Below are 20,416 nucleotides of genomic sequence, written 5' to 3'. Positions count from 1 at the left end.
TCAATAGATATGAATGAATCTGCTCCCAAATGGGTATGCCATCAGAGTATTCTTCTATGACAATTTTATAGTCACATGACCAAATCAAAAGTAAAATATGTTGGGTTTATTCAAGTGTGAAGTCTCACATTGGATATGTGGGAAGGAAGCAGTGAAAGAATTTATAAGTAGAAAAGACTCATGAAACTAATGTCTCAAGGTTTATTCAATACGTGGTGTCCACTCTTCTCATATTCTGCTAACAATGGAACTTCCCGATGGTCCAGCAAAACAAATTTTGAGGTCCTCAGAATTATATCATTCATCACATAATTAATTTTGCTCAACAACAAAATGCTCACAGTTATGTTGCTTTGTCTATTCAGGTGAAAACACAGGTGAAACTAATGAATAAAAAACCACAAGACTTTCACCAAATCAAATGTTGTTTTCCTCATACAATGGATGCAATGCATAACTAATATACAACCTACTCCAAACCTGAATTTCTGTCATGACCAAAGCATGTTTTCAATTTTCAAACTCATGAAACCTTTCATATATGAAAACTCCACCAACTTAAGTGCATTTAACTTCCACCAACTTAGTCAAATCATCATATATATAGCCCCTAGTATCTTGCTTTCTTTGCTTTATATTACTTTCAAAAGTTCCATATATTATGGAGAAGAGAATCAACCTACTAAAAGATGAAACCTTTCTCCAACACCCTTTTGTTGTTGCTATTATTCTATTTTTGGGTCTTGTTATGATGGACCCTTTTCACTTGGGTCCAGTTTCTGAACATGAATTCAGACCTGTGAAACATGACATTGCACCATATCACCAAGTCATGAAGAATTGGCCTAGGGATAACATAAGTAGACTAGGACTTCATGGTAAATCAGAATTCAAGAATGAAGTGTTTGGTCCTGAATCACTTGAGTTTGATAACATGGGTCATGGTCCTTATGCTGGTTTAGCAGATGGACGCATTGTTAGATGGATGGGAGAGGAACTTGGTTGGGAAACATTTGCAGTTGTTACATCCAATTGGTACTATATATCAACCATATACTTAACTTTCTATATTTCTTTTATGTATCATGTTTGCACATCTTACTTTCATTTACACAATTTCATTTAGTTAACTCTACCTCGTTTTTATACTTGATCGGGTGATTCGTACCGAATATTAGTTGTCCACTGTCATATTAAGGATTTAAACCATAAAGTTGTTGTTTTGAGAGAAGGATTATATTTAACAATTGAAATCCAAAATCGTTACTTTGAGGAGAATTTTATCTAACCATTGTCATCTGACTTGAGGGTAAATATCATAGTTATGAGTTATGATTACGAGATACCTGGTAAAAGATAAAAATAAGCGTGTGTGTGTCGTGCACCCTTTTCGCATGTGCAAGAAGCGTTTTCTTAAAAATTCATAATAGAAATTGATGCAGACATCAAAATCACAAGACATAGTACATATTCTTAAAATGTTGTTCAATCTTACTCATGGTATTTTTGGTGTTTTGATTTGAAGGACTGAGAAGCTTTGCTTCAGGGACAATGATTCAACAACAGCAAAGCAATGGAAGCATGAGAAAACATGTGGTCGACCCTTAGGCCTAAGATTTGACAAAGTGAGTGGAGATTTATACATAGCTGATGCATACTATGGCCTTCTTGTGGTTGGACCAAATGGTGGACTTGCTACACCTTTGGCAACACATGTTGAAGGAAAACCAATTCTCTTTGCAAATGACCTTGACATTCATAAGAATGGTTCAATCTTCTTCACAGACACTAGCAAAAGATACAATAGAGTGTAAGCCATAAGCCATAAGCCACATTTGTTATAGAATTATGCTCTTTATTATTGTTGAATATTCATATAGTATGCATTTCAATTCATGCATGTTGCATGTATTACTTGTTTTTGCAGTGCACACTTTTTTATATTGTTGGAAGGAGAAGCTACTGGTAGGCTTCTAAGATATGATCCTCCAACTAAAACAACACATGTTGTCTTAGATGGACTTGCTTTTCCTAATGGAGTGCAATTTTCTACAGACCAATCCTTCCTTCTCTTCACTGAAACCACCAATTGCAGGTTACTATCCTCCCAAATAATATATGTATCATAATATATTATCCATTGCTGAATTTATGGCATCATCACATGCAGACTAATGAAGCTTTGGCTAGAAGGTCCAAGAACAGGAAATGTAGAAGTTGTAGCCAACCTTCCAGGGTTTCCAGACAATGTAAGAATCAATGAGAAAGGCCAATTTTGGATAGCAATAGATTGTTGCAGAACAGCAGCACAAGAAGTTCTTAGTCATAATCCATGGTTAAGAAATATCTACTTTCGTTTGCCAATAAGGATGAGCTTGTTAGCTAGAGTGATGGGAATGAGAATGTACACAGTGATTTCACTTGTTGATGAGAATGGAAAGGTTTTGGAAGTTCTAGAAGATAGAGAAGGTGAGGTTATGAAACTTGTGAGTGAAGTTAAAGAGGAAAATGGAAAGCTTTGGATTGGAACTGTGGCTCATAACCACATTGCTACCTTACCTTACCCTTAAGTTAAAAACTTAGGACTTTAGTCTTATCTATGCATTATTTATCTTTTCATAGGTTATGATTTATTAATGTATTGTAGTTGCTAGTTAGGATTTTCCTTAGTTGAATGTTGGAAGTAATTGCATAATGTGTGTAATAATATTTGATAATAAGATTGATGTGTAAGTTTTCTTAGGTACGTGTGCACTTATGTAATTTATATGAATGAAAAATTTGGTTGCCTTGGAGTTTCTAAGGCATACCAAGCAAAGATGATACATAGCAAAGATGCAACACATTATATCCATAGCTAATTAACCAACCAACCAAAGCATACCAAGCAAACATAAACCTATGACTTTTATATCCATAGCTAACTAACTGAAGTGCCAAAGAACTTTAGTATGATACATAGCAAAGATGCAACACATTATTCTTAGACACTAACTAGGGCCATCTGTTTTTTTATAAGCAATAGGGCCATCTATCTATATTGTTCAAGAATAAAGAAATATATCAAGGCAAGATGGGTTCTAAACACACTAAGACGCGAGACAAAGATAAATCAAAAAAATCTAAAGGAGAAGACAATGTGCAGTCTCAACAATCCTTGGACTCTGAAGGATTTGCATGTGGTGAAGTATTATCTCTGGGACATGGAGGTGGTGTAGCTTCTCTCATTTTCAAGTCCCCTGATTGTTGATGCTGCTGTTCCTGTTCCTGTTGCTGTTGTTCCTGTCGCTGCTGCTGCTGCTGCGGTTGATGCATTTGTTGCTGCTGCTGCTGCGGTTGATGCATTTGTTGCTGCTGCTGCGGTTGATGCATTTGTTGCTGCTGCTGCTGTTGAAGCATTTGCTGCTGCTGCTGCTGCTGTTGAAGCATTTGTTGCTGCTGCTGCTGCTGTTGATGCATTTGTTGCTGCCGCTGAAATTGATGCTGCTGCTGCTGAGGATGAATTTGGAGCTGTTGAAACTGTTGTGCAGCTAAAAGAGTGTGCGTGCCATGATTGTTACTCGGATAGAATTGCTGCCCCCCTCCAAAAGAAGTAAAGTTCATCATAGGTCTTCCATTGGGTGGCATAGCTTGCCCAGTCAGTAATTTCAAATGCTGAATTTCCTCTTTTAATGCATCGTTTAAAGCTAGAAGGACAAAAATGAATTAATTCTTATAATATTAGAAGAACCAAGATCAAGATGAACTATCCACCTTGAATATGCTTAAACATGCATATTTATAGCATAAGCATGAAACTCAAATTTCAGAGAGGGCACTTTCACCGTCAACCATCCAGGAAATCAACACAACAACAAAAAAATTCAGTCAGATTCACACTAGACATGCACCTTTATCTAAGACATTAGATACAAGAATAGTACTAGTGCAAGTGAGATATTAGATACAAGATTGTGGCTTAAAGTTGTTTGCTACAAAAGATTTGTTCACAGAGAGATTTGCAAAGAGAAGAGGTAGAGCACTAGCATCTGAAATATTTAAAACAGCATGAGCTTACCATCTTGCAAGCGAACTTGTTGCTCCATGGTTTGCAAACGCAGTTTCAGCTCACTGTTCTCAGAATTCAGCCCGTTTGTATCTCTCTGCTCATAATTGACAAAAATAAGTTTATTATATATAACCCCCCTATTGGCTTTTCAACGTATTGTGGTAAAAAAAACAATAATAGTACTAGTACAACATCTTAAAAACAATCACAAAAATCAATGGGAAACTAAATGACATATAAGAGCAAATAAAATACCTGCAAGAGAGTTAATTGTGCAGACATAGATGTTGCTTCCGTTTGTAATGTCTGAACCTTTCTTTCAAGCTCAGCAATGTAGCGCATCTTCCTCTCTTTTGACCTTGCTGCAGACTGCCTATTTGCCCATATCCTGTTAGACAAAATAAAAAGCAGTAGTTGTCACTGTGAAAAGTTTTTCTTGGGGGAAGAAAACCAACAATGACTACAACAACAACAACAAAAAGGCCATACACCCTCCATTTTTCAAGTGCAAGAGAGAAAACAAAATAGGTCCAAGAGGGGATGCAACACATACAAGGTGGAATATTTGATTTAAAACAATTGAAAGATGGACAGAGTATACCCTCTTGGGGGGCTATATCCTATTCAAGCAATATCCATCAATGCCCCCAGCAGTACAGACATAAGATGAAACAAGCCAAAATGGGAGTTTTTGTAATCGAATAGCAATTACCCAAAACACAATTTTGAAAAGCAACAAAATATGCTAGTACTTTCATAACAATGTTATTATACTATGCAGCATGGGCACGTCATATGCTTACCATACTCCCTGCTGGGTGAACACCTGATACAGACACTGTAGCGAACTGGGATATTTGATAAATGTTAGTTTGCATTGTATGAACTTAGACATTTGATAAATGTTAATTTGCATCGTATTTTCCATGCCTAAAGTCAAAAACTAAAAAATTTCCACTCTCCCCTCAATCACAAAGTGATTCAATTATGGTTTATGTGCTGATGACACTATTCCCAATGACGAAGCAAGTTTCATCAATGTTCTCAACTTCATCAGATCTTCAAGGTTATATCTGGGCTGAAAATTAATCCAAGTAATAGCAGTTTGGTAGCCATTAATGTGCCAAATAATGATCGTGATTCCCTTGCTTCTATGGCTGGATATCAAATCCTCCAATGGCCCATGCTTTGCATGGGTATTCCTTTAGGATGAAACCCAAAAGCACTTTCTTTTTGGGACTTCATTATTCAGTTTCATACGATTGAATAATTGGAAGGGTGCTTATTCCTTTAGGAGGAAACCCAAAAACACTTTCTTTTTGGGACCCTGTTATTCAGTTTCATCCGATTGAATAATTGGAAGGGTGCTTATTTCTTTTTAGGTGGTGCATTAAACTCATTCAGCCTTCTTTGACTAGCATTCCGCAAACTATCCTTCCCTGTTCTGTATCCCTGTTTTGCTTTGTTGGGTAAATGGTGATGGCATTCGATTTGCCTTGAGCCTTCGTCCTTATGGCATCAGGTTCAATGCCGCACATGGAATTCTTGGAGTTTTGTCTCACATTGTTATGATTCTTTTCTTCCTTTGGTCTCCTTACAATTGGAGACAGATTTTAAACAAGATTCTAGGAAGATAATTAGTTGGGTGGCATTTCTTTGATGAAGGTGTATTTTGGAACCTCCACTTCTTTAGGAACCTTAATGATAGGAATACTCATGACTTACAATCTCTTCTCCTACTTCTAGAAAATGTCAAACTTTATCCATTCCAAGTAGGAGAATTAGGGTTGTCGACCCATCCAATTGTTTCTTGTAAGTTCTTTAAATTCTTAAATGATTCTCTAAATAGACAAATTTGACAAATACAATTCAAAATTCAGTATTGCTTCTAAGGTGAAGACATGAAGTGCTTTGTCTGGACTGCAGAACTGAATAGGTTTACCACTAATGAATTGTTGCAGATTTGAAGACCAAAAAATGGTCATTTCTCTTATTGTGTTATACACATGCACAAAGCAGAATCAGGTACATATTTTCACACTGTCTAGTTGCTAATTCGATATGGAATAGATTGTTTGGTGTTGTGTCCTAACTCTCCAGAAACATCTTTGACAACACTGTTGAAAGGATTTGGAAGAAGAAAAAAGGTTCAGACTGTGCTATGCATGTAACTCTGATGCATCTGGTAGGAGATAAATAATTGGATTTTGCAAGGCAGTTCAGTGTAAATAGAAATGTTGTGGGATAATGGGATAAGGATTGCTAGATTATAAAACCCTGCATGTTCCTTCAACGAACAACTTAAGCTTTTGGGAAAGTTGATTCTTGACAAGGTTATGGCTTCTTTTTGGCATTCAGCCCATGGTCTCTTTAAGGGGACTGTGGTTTCAAATATACATAAAGAATTAGAGATTGGGCTGCTACTGTGCAAGTTACTCTTGAATTTTGTTCTGATGTTTTCTTTTCAAGTTGTTTTGGTCGATCTAGGATATCTTACCCTCCTATGAATATATCCATATCTTTTCATCATAATGTAATGTACACTATAGCCCATTAAAGCTACTGCAAACAGGTTGTCAACAAGAGAATAGTACAAGATTGTAAACAACAATATATTATAGTAATGTACTTCTTTCCCAACATGAAGCAAAACTAGGCAAAAATTAAATGCAACCAAAACACAACAATGTAACAGATCCATAGGCAATCAAAGCAATGGCAAGAAGTCAACCATTGAGGAACATGCAGTTCAACTTTTACATTTTTGGGGTACAATATTCACATTATTTTAAAACAAAGATAGTTTTCAAAGTTTTCCTTTCAGTAGACTTTAACAAATCTAAGCCTCCATGTCTTTCAGTATTTCCTTCCGGATAAAAGGTTAGTTGTGCCTGCCTTAACTATTTCTAGTATGCATGCCCAGAAAGAAGTCATAACTTGTTAGCTTAACTGGATATAAAATGACACGCATAACAAATCACAAGGGATTTCAAAACCTAGCAAAATAGATTAATAGTAGTTAAAAACATCCTTGTAGACCATAGTGTTCTTTCTTGCTGCTCAAGTTTAATCCAGCCTTTTATTGTGTTTCTAAATTTCAATTAGGAAAAAGTTAACTATTATAAATAGTCCTTCAAGAATTAATCTATAATTCCATATCTAATCTAAGATTTGTTTCTGAAAAAGAATCATTCTAATCCTATTCTGTCCCAAAGCTGCAGTATTTGCTAGAAAAGGGTTTACATCCATACAATGGGTTCAAGAATATGTTTAACTAATTTCAAATACCATGTTAATATGTGATACATTCCTAAATTATACACCGGTAAATAATAAAGGACAATAAAATTATTGTGCTGCACACTTAGGATCACCATGGATGGTTGACTTACAAACAATTATTTAAAATAAATTCATAAATACTAAACACAAAATTATGCATTTCCCCTTGTTGCATGGTGATCCCCCAAACCCAGAGACAATAATTTAATGACAAAACAAAAAGAATGTGTCCAAAAATATACCTTTTGGCACGCTTGGGGTCAATTAAGGCAAGTTCTGCAAGCTTGGCAGCTGACATTGCTTTTTTGGAATCAATTGAAGACATGTCATCTGAAGAACCCGATACTAGCATCTCAGATTTAATGGTTGTTGACCCATCCATGGATTGGCTATGTTGGTGTCTAATTCTGGGCCTTTCATTGTTACCACTAACTATATTCTCTGCAGAAGAGGTGGGTGCTCCTGATGCAGGTGCTGATGTTGGCCCTGAGCCTGATCCAGCTGCAGCATTAGATAGCTCACCGAATTGAAACACTGATGTAGCAGACGACGAATTGAACTTATCCATATCAAGGTACATTGACAGTAAGTCTTCCTCAGTGTCATCAGAAAATGAGGGACCGTCACCACCTCCAACTACACCAAGGTCACTCTCAAAGCTAATATCATCAGGTAACGTGAGAATCTCCGAATGAGCACGTCTATGACCTCTTTTTCTTGGTGGATTATCAGGCATTTTGCTAATATCATGACTAAATCCACTACAATCTGCACTAGTACCAGGAATAACCGATGAATGAAACAACGACGACGAAGAAGATGCTGGCTCAGATTTCACATTAAATGCCACATTTCCAGTGGGTGAATAACCCGAATAACGCCCTGTTGGAGGTAGGAAACCTCCACCATGACCCAAAGATTTGTCCTTATCCATAGAGATTCATAACCCTATAGAACTTAATTCAATTTCCTTGGTAATCAAGTCCAATCACACCAAAACCCTAGTGAAATTCTTATTGCAGGAAAAAGGAAATAACCTAGAACAAGAGACAAACAAAGAAAAAAATGAACTTTGTAGCAAAAATTGATGTCATAAATTGAGAATTGTGAGATAAAGAAAGTAGCTTAGAGTTAAAGATTCGCAGAGTAATAGAGAAAAATAGGGTTTTTTTTAAAAATTAGATTTTTTTGAAGGCGTAAAGTTAATTGAATAGAAAGGAGTGAGATATTCACCTTAGCGCAGATCGGAGGGAGAAATTGAAAACCCTAGAAGGGAGAAATTGAAAACCCTAGAAGGGATGAAATTGAGAAATGAAGAAAAGAGAGATCTGATCTGAGACCTGAGGGAATGGAAGGAAGCTTCCAAGTGAAGGGAGGGAAGCAGTTATTCAATATTTAGAAAATATTTAATCATTTTTATTTTTATTCAATCTATATTTTTACTTTTTGTATTAAATATTTAAATTTTATATATATATTTTTAAATTAAATATACTTTATATTGTAATTTTTATTGTGTTCATTTTATATTATATTTTTTTCTTTAATTTAATGATCAAATTAATGTAAGATAATAGTTAATATATTGGTGGTGGTTAATTTTAATTTCTAAACCAATGCCCCAAAGCTATACCACTCTACATGTTCTAAAAAGTAGGTATTATTTTTTGCCTCAATTGTATTAATGTATAAAGTAGAGCTAATATCTCAATCACACTAATTTTTTTTAAAATCCTCTCAAATAAACCTATGTCATTTTGATCTGCTTTAATAACACTTGAACACATTGGGTTGTAGATTGGCCCACTCATATAACAAAAGCCTATACAATATAATTTAAAAATGGCTCAACCTCATGGCTTAAGAAAGTGAGTTTTTCTAATTAATATATAAGCCTTTTCGGCTTAACCCCATCATGGCCCAAACATGAACCTACCCTGCCCAAATTGTCATCTATAGGATATAAAGGGCACCTTTGATGCACACCGAAAAAACAACACAAGTAGGTTATTTGGTACTACTAAGAGTTCACCCTAAGAAATGAACTAATTTCTTTCGAGATGTATAATTATCTCTCCCAATTAGTATCACTCTCATAAATTATTTCATTGACCTTTTGGTTATCATTGGAATCAAAACTGAATCTTACACCACTAAACCAATAGATTTTTTATACAACATAAGTAGATTAGTACAACATATTGAAGACATGTCATCTGAAGAACCCGATACTAGCATCTCAGATTTAATGGTTGTTGACCCATCCATGGATTGGCTATGTTGGTGTCTAATTCTGGGCCTTTCATTGTTACCACTAACTATATTCTCTGCAGAAGAGGTGGGTGCTCCTGATGCAGGTGCTGATGTTGGCCCTGAGCCTGATCCAGCTGCAGCATTAGATAGCTCACCGAATTGAAACACTGATGTAGCAGACGACGAATTGAACTTATCCATATCAAGGTACATTGACAGTAAGTCTTCCTCAGTGTCATCAGAAAATGAGGGACCGTCACCACCTCCAACTACACCAAGGTCACTCTCAAAGCTAATATCATCAGGTAACGTGAGAATCTCCGAATGAGCACGTCTATGACCTCTTTTTCTTGGTGGATTATCAGGCATTTTGCTAATATCATGACTAAATCCACTACAATCTGCACTAGTACCAGGAATAACCGATGAATGAAACAACGACGACGAAGAAGATGCTGGCTCAGATTTCACATTAAATGCCACATTTCCAGTGGGTGAATAACCCGAATAACGCCCTGTTGGAGGTAGGAAACCTCCACCATGACCCAAAGATTTGTCCTTATCCATAGAGATTCATAACCCTATAGAACTTAATTCAATTTCCTTGGTAATCAAGTCCAATCACACCAAAACCCTAGTGAAATTCTTATTGCAGGAAAAAGGAAATAACCTAGAACAAGAGACAAACAAAGAAAAAAATGAACTTTGTAGCAAAAATTGATGTCATAAATTGAGAATTGTGAGATAAAGAAAGTAGCTTAGAGTTAAAGATTCGCAGAGTAATAGAGAAAAATAGGGTTTTTTTTAAAAATTAGATTTTTTTGAAGGCGTAAAGTTAATTGAATAGAAAGGAGTGAGATATTCACCTTAGCGCAGATCGGAGGGAGAAATTGAAAACCCTAGAAGGGAGAAATTGAAAACCCTAGAAGGGATGAAATTGAGAAATGAAGAAAAGAGAGATCTGATCTGAGACCTGAGGGAATGGAAGGAAGCTTCCAAGTGAAGGGAGGGAAGCAGTTATTCAATATTTAGAAAATATTTAATCATTTTTATTTTTATTCAATCTATATTTTTACTTTTTGTATTAAATATTTAAATTTTATATATATATTTTTAAATTAAATATACTTTATATTGTAATTTTTATTGTGTTCATTTTATATTATATTTTTTTCTTTAATTTAATGATCAAATTAATGTAAGATAATAGTTAATATATTGGTGGTGGTTAATTTTAATTTCTAAACCAATGCCCCAAAGCTATACCACTCTACATGTTCTAAAAAGTAGGTATTATTTTTTGCCTCAATTGTATTAATGTATAAAGTAGAGCTAATATCTCAATCACACTAATTTTTTTTAAAATCCTCTCAAATAAACCTATGTCATTTTGATCTGCTTTAATAACACTTGAACACATTGGGTTGTAGATTGGCCCACTCATATAACAAAAGCCTATACAATATAATTTAAAAATGGCTCAACCTCATGGCTTAAGAAAGTGAGTTTTTCTAATTAATATATAAGCCTTTTCGGCTTAACCCCATCATGGCCCAAACATGAACCTACCCTGCCCAAATTGTCATCTATAGGATATAAAGGGCACCTTTGATGCACACCGAAAAAACAACACAAGTAGGTTATTTGGTACTACTAAGAGTTCACCCTAAGAAATGAACTAATTTCTTTCGAGATGTATAATTATCTCTCCCAATTAGTATCACTCTCATAAATTATTTCATTGACCTTTTGGTTATCATTGGAATCAAAACTGAATCTTACACCACTAAACCAATAGATTTTTTATACAACATAAGTAGATTAGTACAACATTAGATGAGTTTCAACACAAATTTTATTTCATGTCTATCATTTGGGAATTAATGCCTTGAGTCTGTTTGCGAACATTGGTAAGACAATACTGAAGTCTTCTCTCTATCTTCTTTCACCTCCAAAACTCAACTCACAAATAAACCCTTCGTGGATAACACAAGTGAAATGATATGGAATGTACAAAAACACCCTTGATTGATGGTGGTGGTAATATTGAGGAAAAGATAATGGTTGTGGCAACTATGTTGATTGTGATGGTAGTTGCATTTTAGTACTACAAACAAATTTTGTATCATGGATTAGCGGGAAAATAAGAAAAATTTGTGATACCCTTCATTTAGGGGATCACATCTGTTATCCCACTTTTTGTACCACTCTATGTACCATAACTTTTGATTGGTTGAAAAAGTATTATTTAATTTAAAATTGCAATTATTAAATATTTTTATGGCCAATCATACCTCCTGACACATGAAGTAGCACAAAACAGTGAAAGAGTAAGTGTACTCCCTTTGTTTAGAGAATCAAACACACTCAAAAGGTTCACTATAGGACACGACATAGAGATCAACCACGTGAATACTATCATGTTGTCTATAAGAAATTAAGAACACAACATTGAAAAGTGTAGATGTTAGGATTTAACAGTGATGAGCAAGGGTCAAGTGGCCATGGCTGATTCAGGGAAGCATTGTAAGGGGGTTTTTAAATCAAAATTTGGACAGAGACTTGCCAAGGATTCCGTCCAAATATGGTATTTTTTTTGTATAACTAAAGATATCTCTTTATCGTATGAGTAAGAAACTAATGTTTTTGGGATGTGCAATTATCCCTCCTAACATGTGTAGTTTATAAGAATTGAACATTTTTTTGTACTACCAAGAGTATTATTTCACCTTTCTAGATAAGGAACTAGTCTCATTCGGAGTTCGTGACTACTCGTCCCAATAAGTGTCGATCATAGTAATCGAACTCTTAGGAATTGAACAATTGACTGTCTAGTACCATATATAAGGAAGGTACACATCTGTTGTCCCACAAGATGTATTCACTTCATGTGCCATGAATTTGTGATTGGTTAGAAAAAATGTATTTAAGTTAAAATATAATTATTAAATATTTTCTGCTCAATCACAAGCTTATGACACATGTTGTGATACAAACGTGGGACAACATATGTGCTCCCATATAAGGATGGGTAGACATCTGCTATCCCAAAATCAGTGGCACATGGAGTAACACACATTATGAGACAACAGATGTGTTCTCAAATAAGAATCTAGTAACACCACCAGACCCATGTCTGAATTGGATAGGAAAAATAAACAAAATAAGATCCCATAAACTTTAATTGGTTCAATTGTTCAAACACCAAATTACTGTAATAAGCAATCCAAAGGGATCTTCAGTCTCCCAACAGAATGAGCAATGTAATTAATCCATGAAAAATGCAGAATTTAGATGCAACCAAAATCCAAGATGAAAACGAATATGTATATAGTTTAGAGATGAGGGTAAGAATGTGTCCTTATAAGTCACATTTTGTAGCACTAGCACATGCCTCTTCTTATTGCTCCATGCAACCATCACCTACAAGTCCATGAAAAATAGAAACAAAAATTAATACAACATTAGTATGCATGTTGGTAACTTTGCAAACAAAGTAAATAATTGTTGGTACCTTCATACTCTAGCAATACCTTGTTCACTTATTTTATTTGTTAGAGTAAGGAAAATCATATCATCAATCATATCATCAATCATAATAAGTGAATAATATTAAAATCTTATGTTTTCCATACAACATTTTAAAAAATCTAAGCATTTAAGTATTTACGACTTGAATATACCAAAGTAAATTTTTTAACTTTGATTTCTAAACCAATGCCCCAAAGCTATACCACTCTACTTGTTCTAAAAAGCAGGTGTTATTTTTAGCCTAGATTATTATATTAATGTATAAAGTAGAGCTAACATCTCAATCAGACTAAGTTTATGTCATTTTGATCTGCTTTAATAACGATTGAACCCATCGGGCTGTAGATTGGCCCACTCATATAACAAAATCCCATACAATATAGTTTAAAAATGGCCCAACCTCAGGCTTAAGAAGGTGATTTTTTTCTAATTAATATATAAGCCTTTTCAGCTTAACCCTGTCATGGCCCAAACATGAACCTACCCAGCCTAAATTGTCATCTACAGGATATAAAGGGCGTCTTCGATGCACACACCGAAAGATTATTTGGTACTACTAAGGGTTTTCCCTGAGAAATGAACTAATTACTTTCGAGATGTGTAGTTATCTCTCCCAATTAGTATCACTATCAAAATTTGTTCCCTTGACCTTTTGGTCATTATTAGGATCAAACAAAGCCTTACACTAGACCAACACATTCTTAATACAACACAAGTAGATTAGTACAACATTAGTTGAGTTTCAAAGCAAATTTTATTTCATGTCTATCGTTTGGTAATTAATGCCTTGGGTCTGTTTGTGAACATTGGTGAGATAATACTGAAGTCTTCTCTTTCTCTTCTTTCACCTCCAAAACTCAACTTACAAACAAACCATTCGCAGATTACACAAGTAAAATGATATGAAATGTACAAAAACACCCTTGATTGATGTGGTAATATTGAGGAAAAAGATAATGGTGGTGGAGACACTGATGGTAGTTGCATTTTACTACTATAGACAAATATTGTATCCTGGATTATCTGGAAAATAAGAAAATTTTGTGATACCCTTCATTTAAGGATCACATCTGTTGTCACACCTTTGTACCATTCTATGTACCATAACTTTTGATTGGTTAAAAAAGTATTATTTAATTTAAAATTGATATTATTAAATATTTTTCTGGTTAATCGTACCTCCTGATACATGAAGTGGCAACAAAACAATGAGACAACAAATGTGCTCCCTTCATTTACATAATCAAACACACTCAAAAGGTTCACTACAGGACAAGGCATAGAGATCAACCACGTGGATACTATCATGTTGCCCATAAGAAATTAAGAACACAACATTGAAAAATGTAGTTGTGAGGATTTAACATTTGGGTTTGCAATAGTTTCCAGTAAGATGGCTTTTTAGGGCAATTTTCTTAAGCCACTAGTGATCAAAACAGTGAAGACTGATACATCAATGGTATAAGATTTTTTTTATACTGTCATTGCATCATCTATCATTTTTATTTAATCATCGCTGACCTTTAAATATAAGTAATACAAATGAATGATGAATGACATATTGACTGTATATAAATCTTTACACTGACAAGTAATACAAAGAAATTTGAGGTAGTAATCTTTATATTATTATCCATTTCATATCCCAAAGAAAAATGTGTAACTTTTATATTTCTCACTTTGGAGTAATTAACAAGGGAACATGAGAGAAACAAGGGGGAAGTAAGAGTTAGCATTTGGTCCCAAAAATTTTATATTCAGTCAACCAATTCTTGGGGTTGGTTAACTGGGAAATTAGTAAATAGTGGTGACTCAATTTGCAAATTTGTCAGCAAGTGTCCTCACATAATCTTTAAAAGCACATTAAAGATCCTTACATAGTGAAAATTACAGGTCACTGTGTAGTAAGTTAGAATGAATGGATTCCCAGCCCTAAAAATATTACACTTAAAAACTGCAGTAGACCAGATTTAAGATTCTATATGCCATATTTTATGGGTATCTAAGAACAAGTTCAACCAATTGAGAAGTAAGAGCTATAGCAATAAACAGAGAAAATTATAACATATTATGGAGATAGAATGAAACAGGATATTATGGAATTAAAAGAAATAAATTAAAAACAATCAGAAATAAGAAAATTATGAATAAAATTAATGATATTGCACAAAATAACAAAAGTAAGGTCTACTTAAAATGGGGTATTTGCTAGACTCAATCTGAAACATGGCACAAGCATTCTTGTACAGGTACCATAGGGATTGTGCTACATGGTTCATGTTTAAGCCACTTGATGAAACAATTTTAATAAGGAAAGTAGACAAAACAGCTTATTTTCCCACAAGGACCAAATACTTAATCCTCCCTATCTATTCGGTTCCTAAACACTAAGGGTCTATTTGCGAGTTGAGTTTTGGAAGACAAGGAATGGAAAGCTTTGGAGCCATCTCACAAGCCTTCCATTTCCCTTCTTTCCCTTCCAAAAGTCAACTTGCAATCACACTCTATGGGTGTGTTTGGGAGTTATAAGGGAAAGGGAAGAAGAGAGATCAAAGGGCAAGGATGGGGAAGGAAGGGAAGGGGAAAGGAAGACAAACTTCTCCCTAGTGTGGGAGTGTAAAATTAGATAGGAGAAGACTAAAATAATGATAATGCAAGAATATTTTTTTTACTATTCCTTTAAAAATCTAATAAACAATAAAAAATCTACAAAAATATCATTATAATATTTTACTAAAGTCATTTAGGTACGTCGACATGTTTGTCTCCGTAAAAACCCCAAATTGGGGGACCATGAAAATTGGCATGCAGACGGTTTTAGTGGGCTCTAGAAAACCTCCAAAGTCTTTCTCTCTCTTTCCCTCAACTCCCAAACAAGGGATACTCTTTCCAAAGTTATCTCTTTTCATCCCCCTCCAAAACAACACTCCCAAACAAAGCCTAACAGTAACCGCTGCCTAAAGCTCGATAGCCAAATAGCCAATCCTCCTCATCAATATTGACTTAACTGCAATGAATAGTGTGCTACTATTGATAACTATGCATGAAACTACTGTAATAAGTAATCCTAAAATTACTAAGAAGAAAAACCATCCCAGTAACAAGTTGGCTACGAAACCTAACAAAGGAAAAACCCAGCCTCACAACAATTTGCCTACACAATCGACCAGTTACCACATTGCACCCTCTCTTCGAATGCCCCCACACCGGAAAGAATAACAAGTTTCATGTTCCAAAACGTCCTCTGCACAAAAATGTATCACAAAAGTTCCTCACACAAACATTGGCCTTTGAGTGCCTAATTTATCCTTTCAAGTTCAAAGACTCTACTTCCATATTTCTCAGTGACAATATGGTTTTCCAGGATTTCGGGTTCAGAACCCACAGATGATTTGGGGAAATAATGAGAGTATGGCATAAGATGATTTGGGAAAAATACTAAAAATATGATCACAATCCCTATATGTAAAGAAATATCCAACCTAGGTTAGTTTAATATGATGTATAAGAGATTGTATCCATTTAAAAGAATTAGTCATTGGATAATTACTTACAGAGAACAGTACTCACTGTTGATTTCCTGGGCCATGCCCTCCATCAGTTTGCTTTTGCTGTATCTGGAGGAGGAGGCTGGAAGCAAACTGTAGCGCTGCCTGATACCTCTGGTTCCTATCAGCCTCCACTTCTGATGAACCCTGACCAACTTCAAAATTGGCAGATTGTAGTTGCTGACTGGGAGGCTCCGAGTTCACGTTGTCTGCTGTATAGGGCAACACAGTTTGTTGTTGTGAAGGATTAGCATTCGGAACTTGATTAAATGAGGCAACTGGATTATAAGGTTGCTGAAAAGCCTGAGAACTATATAATGCAGAGGCATCCATTCCCTGAACCATTCCATAGCCACTCTGGGTGCTGGAGGAGACATCAACCAAATACTGCTGATTGACTTGAGGAGGTACAACTACCTGTCCACTTTGAGAAGGAACGATGAAATTATTCACCGGTCCAGATGAAACAGTACCTTGCTGCTGCAGGCTGGCAGTAGTGTCTTGGAAATAATAGTTGCCAGGGACCACTTGAGCAGGGTGGCCAGGAGTATATGCTGATGGATAATGCTGATATTGAGCACTGGGAACATTATACATACTCCCAAACTGTTGAGAAGGATGACTAGATGGATTTTCAATTTGATTATCCTGGTTCCACAAATAAGACAGGTTTCCATCATTAGGTGCAACTGGAGGAAATGGTGGTTGCACAGTCGAGGAGCCTGCTGCTGTCTTTGCGCAATCAATTGTAGATGATTGTGTACCTGCAGGGAGTAAAGATGTTAACGTTGCAATAAGCTCCGGTGTCAATGTAACTCCAGCTGGCAACGCAGAAACAGTGTGAGAAGGAGCATAATCAGGAGGAACAGAATGAACTGAAGGAGGACCATTTGTGTCTGGATGAAATGGTTTTGGAGGAAGCTTAGAATCCGCATGCGACATTCTGTTATAATCCATTGTCAAAACCTGCTGCCCCTTTGCAGACATCAATCCATACTCAGTTTGCGAAGGAGGAATCTGCTGCATGTACTGAGTTGAGGGTGCAGGCATATATGTCGCTTGTTGCATTGACACATCACTTGGAAATTTAAGAATCACACCGTACAGACGTTCAGGTCCTGTGACTTTCAAAACTTTGGTTAGGAAATCAGACGGAGGTACCAAGAATAAAGTGGTGTTATCAATACACTTAGCAACACCAGCCCGGTTTTGGGATTTGAGGTAGCGAAGAAATTCAGTGTATGAAGCAAAATCCTCCTCACTATCCGGGAGAAAGAAAATGGTACCAAAACCAATTGCATCAGCATAGTATTTTGTGAGCATATCCAATGTCGTCCTAGCTGTGCAGTCAACAACATGAGGACTGCAGCAAAACCACATAACAGACTTTAATCACAGCATCGGAACATTACCCTGAACAACTAGGGGCAAAACATCAAACATTATCAAGGAATGACAATAAAAGGGGGAAATAGTGCATTTGGCTCAATTCCAAAACAAACTAAATTATACCTAGTCAGCTCTTATTTTTATTTAGGGAGGGGTTAGAGCATGAAGAATAAAAGAAAATAGAGAAGAAACAAACAATGTCCTGTTACACACAGAAGTATATTTTCTGATCTGTCAAATCAAGTGATAATTTTCCCTTAGCATTGCTCTCCAAAAAACTTTTCATCCAACAGCCAACTAAAAATATCAAAATTTTAAAGTTAAAATTGATGACAGCAGGTTTTCTATGCATTCAAAAAATTTACTTCCCGATGCAAAACTAAAACATGATGTTAAATAAAATTAATCAAATAATTTTATAGAGTTACCTTAATTTTTTAATAAAAAAATAATTACAACCCTCATAGCCTCAACACAGATAAAATGATTAGAAAAGCACATTGTCAAGGCAAAGACATTGGAAGCAGTGTAACCAAATGGGAGCAATGAAGGTAGGGCATGGTCGAAAACTTTAAAACCACCATAAGAATATGATGGTGAGGTGGGTTTGCAATCGCAGCACCATAGTGAAATGGTGGTTTGAAAATGAGAAATCTCTCTCTCCCGCCCTCATGTCTAGTTTATGGGTATAGCCACTTAGAGAATAAAACAGTTCTCAGAAACTCAATTAGAAAACCCCACTGAGTGTGCAACTCATATGTTCTTCCATTTGTTAGCAATTGCATAAGCTCTTTATGATTTTATCTCCATCTCCAATTCTCTGCTGAGTGGGTCTTTCTCCGACATCGTCTTTTTTAGTCAAGGCCATTAACCCAACCACCCACTATATCCTATCTAGGTAAAATGTTATTCTGCCAAGCTTTTAAATACTTTTAGTAAGTCTGATATGCTAGAAACTGTTTTAGTTATGTTTATTATTCTTGAAATATGATACATTTTATTATTTACATCTGTAGATATTGTAGCATATCTACATAGTAGCAATAACAATTTTATGAACAAAATATGTGAACAAATATAAACACCATTCTTCAAAGTCATGGACAGGAATCACAATACGTGACAGAAAAGCTAGCATGCAACACCAACCAGTAAAAACTATTGCAATGTAAATATTTCCCACAGTAAAGAATCAACAAGCAAAGGAAAGAATATATGCTACAAGTGAACCTTGCTAGCAATAATAAAAAATAATACTCACAGCTCAGTCCCTATCCCTGTCCCGATAGGCACACATCTAGCATGACAAACAAGTTTTCCTGCTTTTGCAATAATTCCACGCCATATATGATCCGTATCAGGTTGGACTGAATCAGGTACACCATATATGCCCACTGGACCAGGGTGACTGCTTGGATCAATAACACCTCCATCCATATTCCTTAAAGGAAATGGGGCATCATGAACGAGCAAAGCACCACCTGTCCTTGAGCGTTTAGAATCTCTCGGAAATTGGTTTATGCCATGTGCATCACTTGCACCAGAGGTGGACCTGGTAGGAGGCCTAGTACCTGGCACTGGAGAAGAAAGCATTCCTGGTGCAGGAGGAAATGGTCTTTTCCAGTTTGGAACTATCTGACTTTTGGAGCTACCATCCTGAAAATTGTGGATTTTTCCCATCTCATGAAACTCAGGTCCAGACATAGGAGGTTCAAGACCTTGAGGACCGAAAGGTCGCATTGGTGCAATATTACGACCAGGTGGCAACTGTTCAGGGAAATTATTTGGGACCATAGGACGATTATGGCCAAACAAATCCATCTGTGGTGGTCGAAATGGATGCTCATTAAGTAGCACATCAGGTCCTGGCCCTTTACTTCCAGGATAAAAGCCTGAGTAATCTTTTCCAGGTGCCAGCTCACTGCTAGAATACTTGATAGTTATTTGAGGATCATTAAATAGCCGTCCTTGAAGACCCTCTTTGGCACACCGAGCTTCATCAGTGCTTCTGAATTCAACAAACGCACAGTTTTTTGATGGAACGCTCCTAATTCTATTGATCTCTCCAAATAGAATCAGTGCGTTGTGGAGCATTTGTTCATCCATCCGGAAAGAAGGCGGGAAACCTATCCACAAAGTTTTGCTGGGCTGAATATTCCCCTCCATTACGCTGACAAATCCACCAGTTGGGCAAAATCAGTAAAGCAAATGTAATCAGAACGATGAAAATATAGGTCAGCTCCAAAAACACCATCGGACCAATCAAACCAAGCATAACATTAAAGCAACACAAGTCCTATTTCAAAATTACAAAGTTGTTCACTCAAATGTGGAATATTGATTAATAAGGTATTACTATTACACT

General features: G+C 35.9%; 3 protein-coding genes across 11 annotated transcripts in view; 1 reads left to right on the top strand and 2 right to left on the bottom strand.

Annotated features, from left to right (window-relative positions):
- Positions 637-2,746, top strand: LOC109351289 (protein STRICTOSIDINE SYNTHASE-LIKE 13). The gene is made up of 4 exons (XM_019592725.1): positions 637-1,035; positions 1,526-1,810; positions 1,928-2,095; positions 2,171-2,746. The coding sequence occupies exons 1-4, from the start codon at positions 662-664 to the stop codon at positions 2,568-2,570; spliced, it is 1,227 nt and encodes a 408-aa protein (XP_019448270.1). The 5' UTR covers positions 637-661; the 3' UTR covers positions 2,571-2,746.
- On the bottom strand, positions 3,015-10,604 carry LOC109351288 (probable transcription factor PosF21). Of its 4 annotated transcripts, XM_019592723.1 has the most exons (7): positions 10,450-10,604; positions 9,542-10,253; positions 7,573-7,655; positions 4,304-4,436; positions 4,058-4,142; positions 3,404-3,686; positions 3,015-3,286 (listed from the first exon to the last, which is right to left on the bottom strand). In XM_019592723.1, the coding sequence occupies exons 2-7, from the start codon at positions 10,148-10,150 to the stop codon at positions 3,148-3,150; spliced, it is 1,332 nt and encodes a 443-aa protein (XP_019448268.1). In that variant the 5' UTR covers positions 10,151-10,253; positions 10,450-10,604; the 3' UTR covers positions 3,015-3,147. The 4 variants fall into 4 exon arrangements, with proteins under 4 accessions (XP_019448268.1, XP_019448267.1, XP_019448266.1 ...); XM_019592722.1 differs by lacking the exon at positions 10,450-10,604 and having other exon boundaries at positions 9,542-10,409; XM_019592721.1 differs by lacking the exons at positions 9,542-10,253; positions 10,450-10,604 and having other exon boundaries at positions 7,573-8,522.
- LOC109351287 (flowering time control protein FPA-like) overlaps positions 12,779-20,416 on the bottom strand; it is a 9,913-nt gene continuing 2,275 nt past the window's right edge. For 5 of the 6 annotated variants that reach the window (XM_019592714.1, XM_019592719.1, XM_019592716.1 and 2 more), the window contains 2 exons: positions 19,313-20,221; positions 16,377-18,025 (listed from right to left, as the gene is read on the bottom strand). In XM_019592714.1, the coding sequence (XP_019448259.1) occupies positions 16,681-18,025; positions 19,313-20,217 (2,250 nt within the window). In that variant the 5' untranslated portion in view covers positions 20,218-20,221 and the 3' untranslated portion in view covers positions 16,377-16,680. Of the gene's footprint in view, positions 13,007-16,376; positions 18,026-19,312; positions 20,222-20,416 lie in introns of those variants that run through there. The other variant, XM_019592715.1, reaches the window with a different exon arrangement.

The sequence above is a fragment of the Lupinus angustifolius genome, chromosome LG06 (assembly GCF_001865875.1).
Source record: "Lupinus angustifolius cultivar Tanjil chromosome LG06, LupAngTanjil_v1.0, whole genome shotgun sequence".
NCBI classification, from domain to species: domain Eukaryota; kingdom Viridiplantae; phylum Streptophyta; class Magnoliopsida; order Fabales; family Fabaceae; genus Lupinus; species Lupinus angustifolius.
The sequence above is the reverse complement of the archived record's forward strand: the minus strand, read 5'-3'. Positions and strand labels throughout refer to the sequence as shown.

Excerpts from the sequence above, each read along its gene's own strand:
- LOC109351289 (XM_019592725.1), top strand. The coding sequence starts at position 662 with ATGGAGAAGAGAATCAACCTACTAAAAGATGAAACCTTTCTCCAACAC. Across the intron at positions 1,811-1,927 it reads AGCAAAAGATACAATAGAGT|TGCACACTTTTTTATATTGT; the intron begins GTAAGCCATAAG and ends TTGTTTTTGCAG. Across the intron at positions 2,096-2,170 it reads ACTGAAACCACCAATTGCAG|ACTAATGAAGCTTTGGCTAG; the intron begins GTTACTATCCTC and ends CATCACATGCAG.
- LOC109351288 (XM_019592723.1), bottom strand. The coding sequence starts at position 10,150 with ATGGATAAGGACAAATCTTTGGGTCATGGTGGAGGTTTCCTACCTCCA. Across the intron at positions 3,687-4,057 it reads ACAAGTTCGCTTGCAAGATG|CTTTAAACGATGCATTAAAA; the intron begins GTAAGCTCATGC and ends TTGTCCTTCTAG. Across the intron at positions 3,287-3,403 it reads CAACAGCAGCAGCAGCAGCA|ACAGGAACAACAGCAACAGG; the intron begins GCAAATGCTTCA and ends GCAGCAGCAGCG.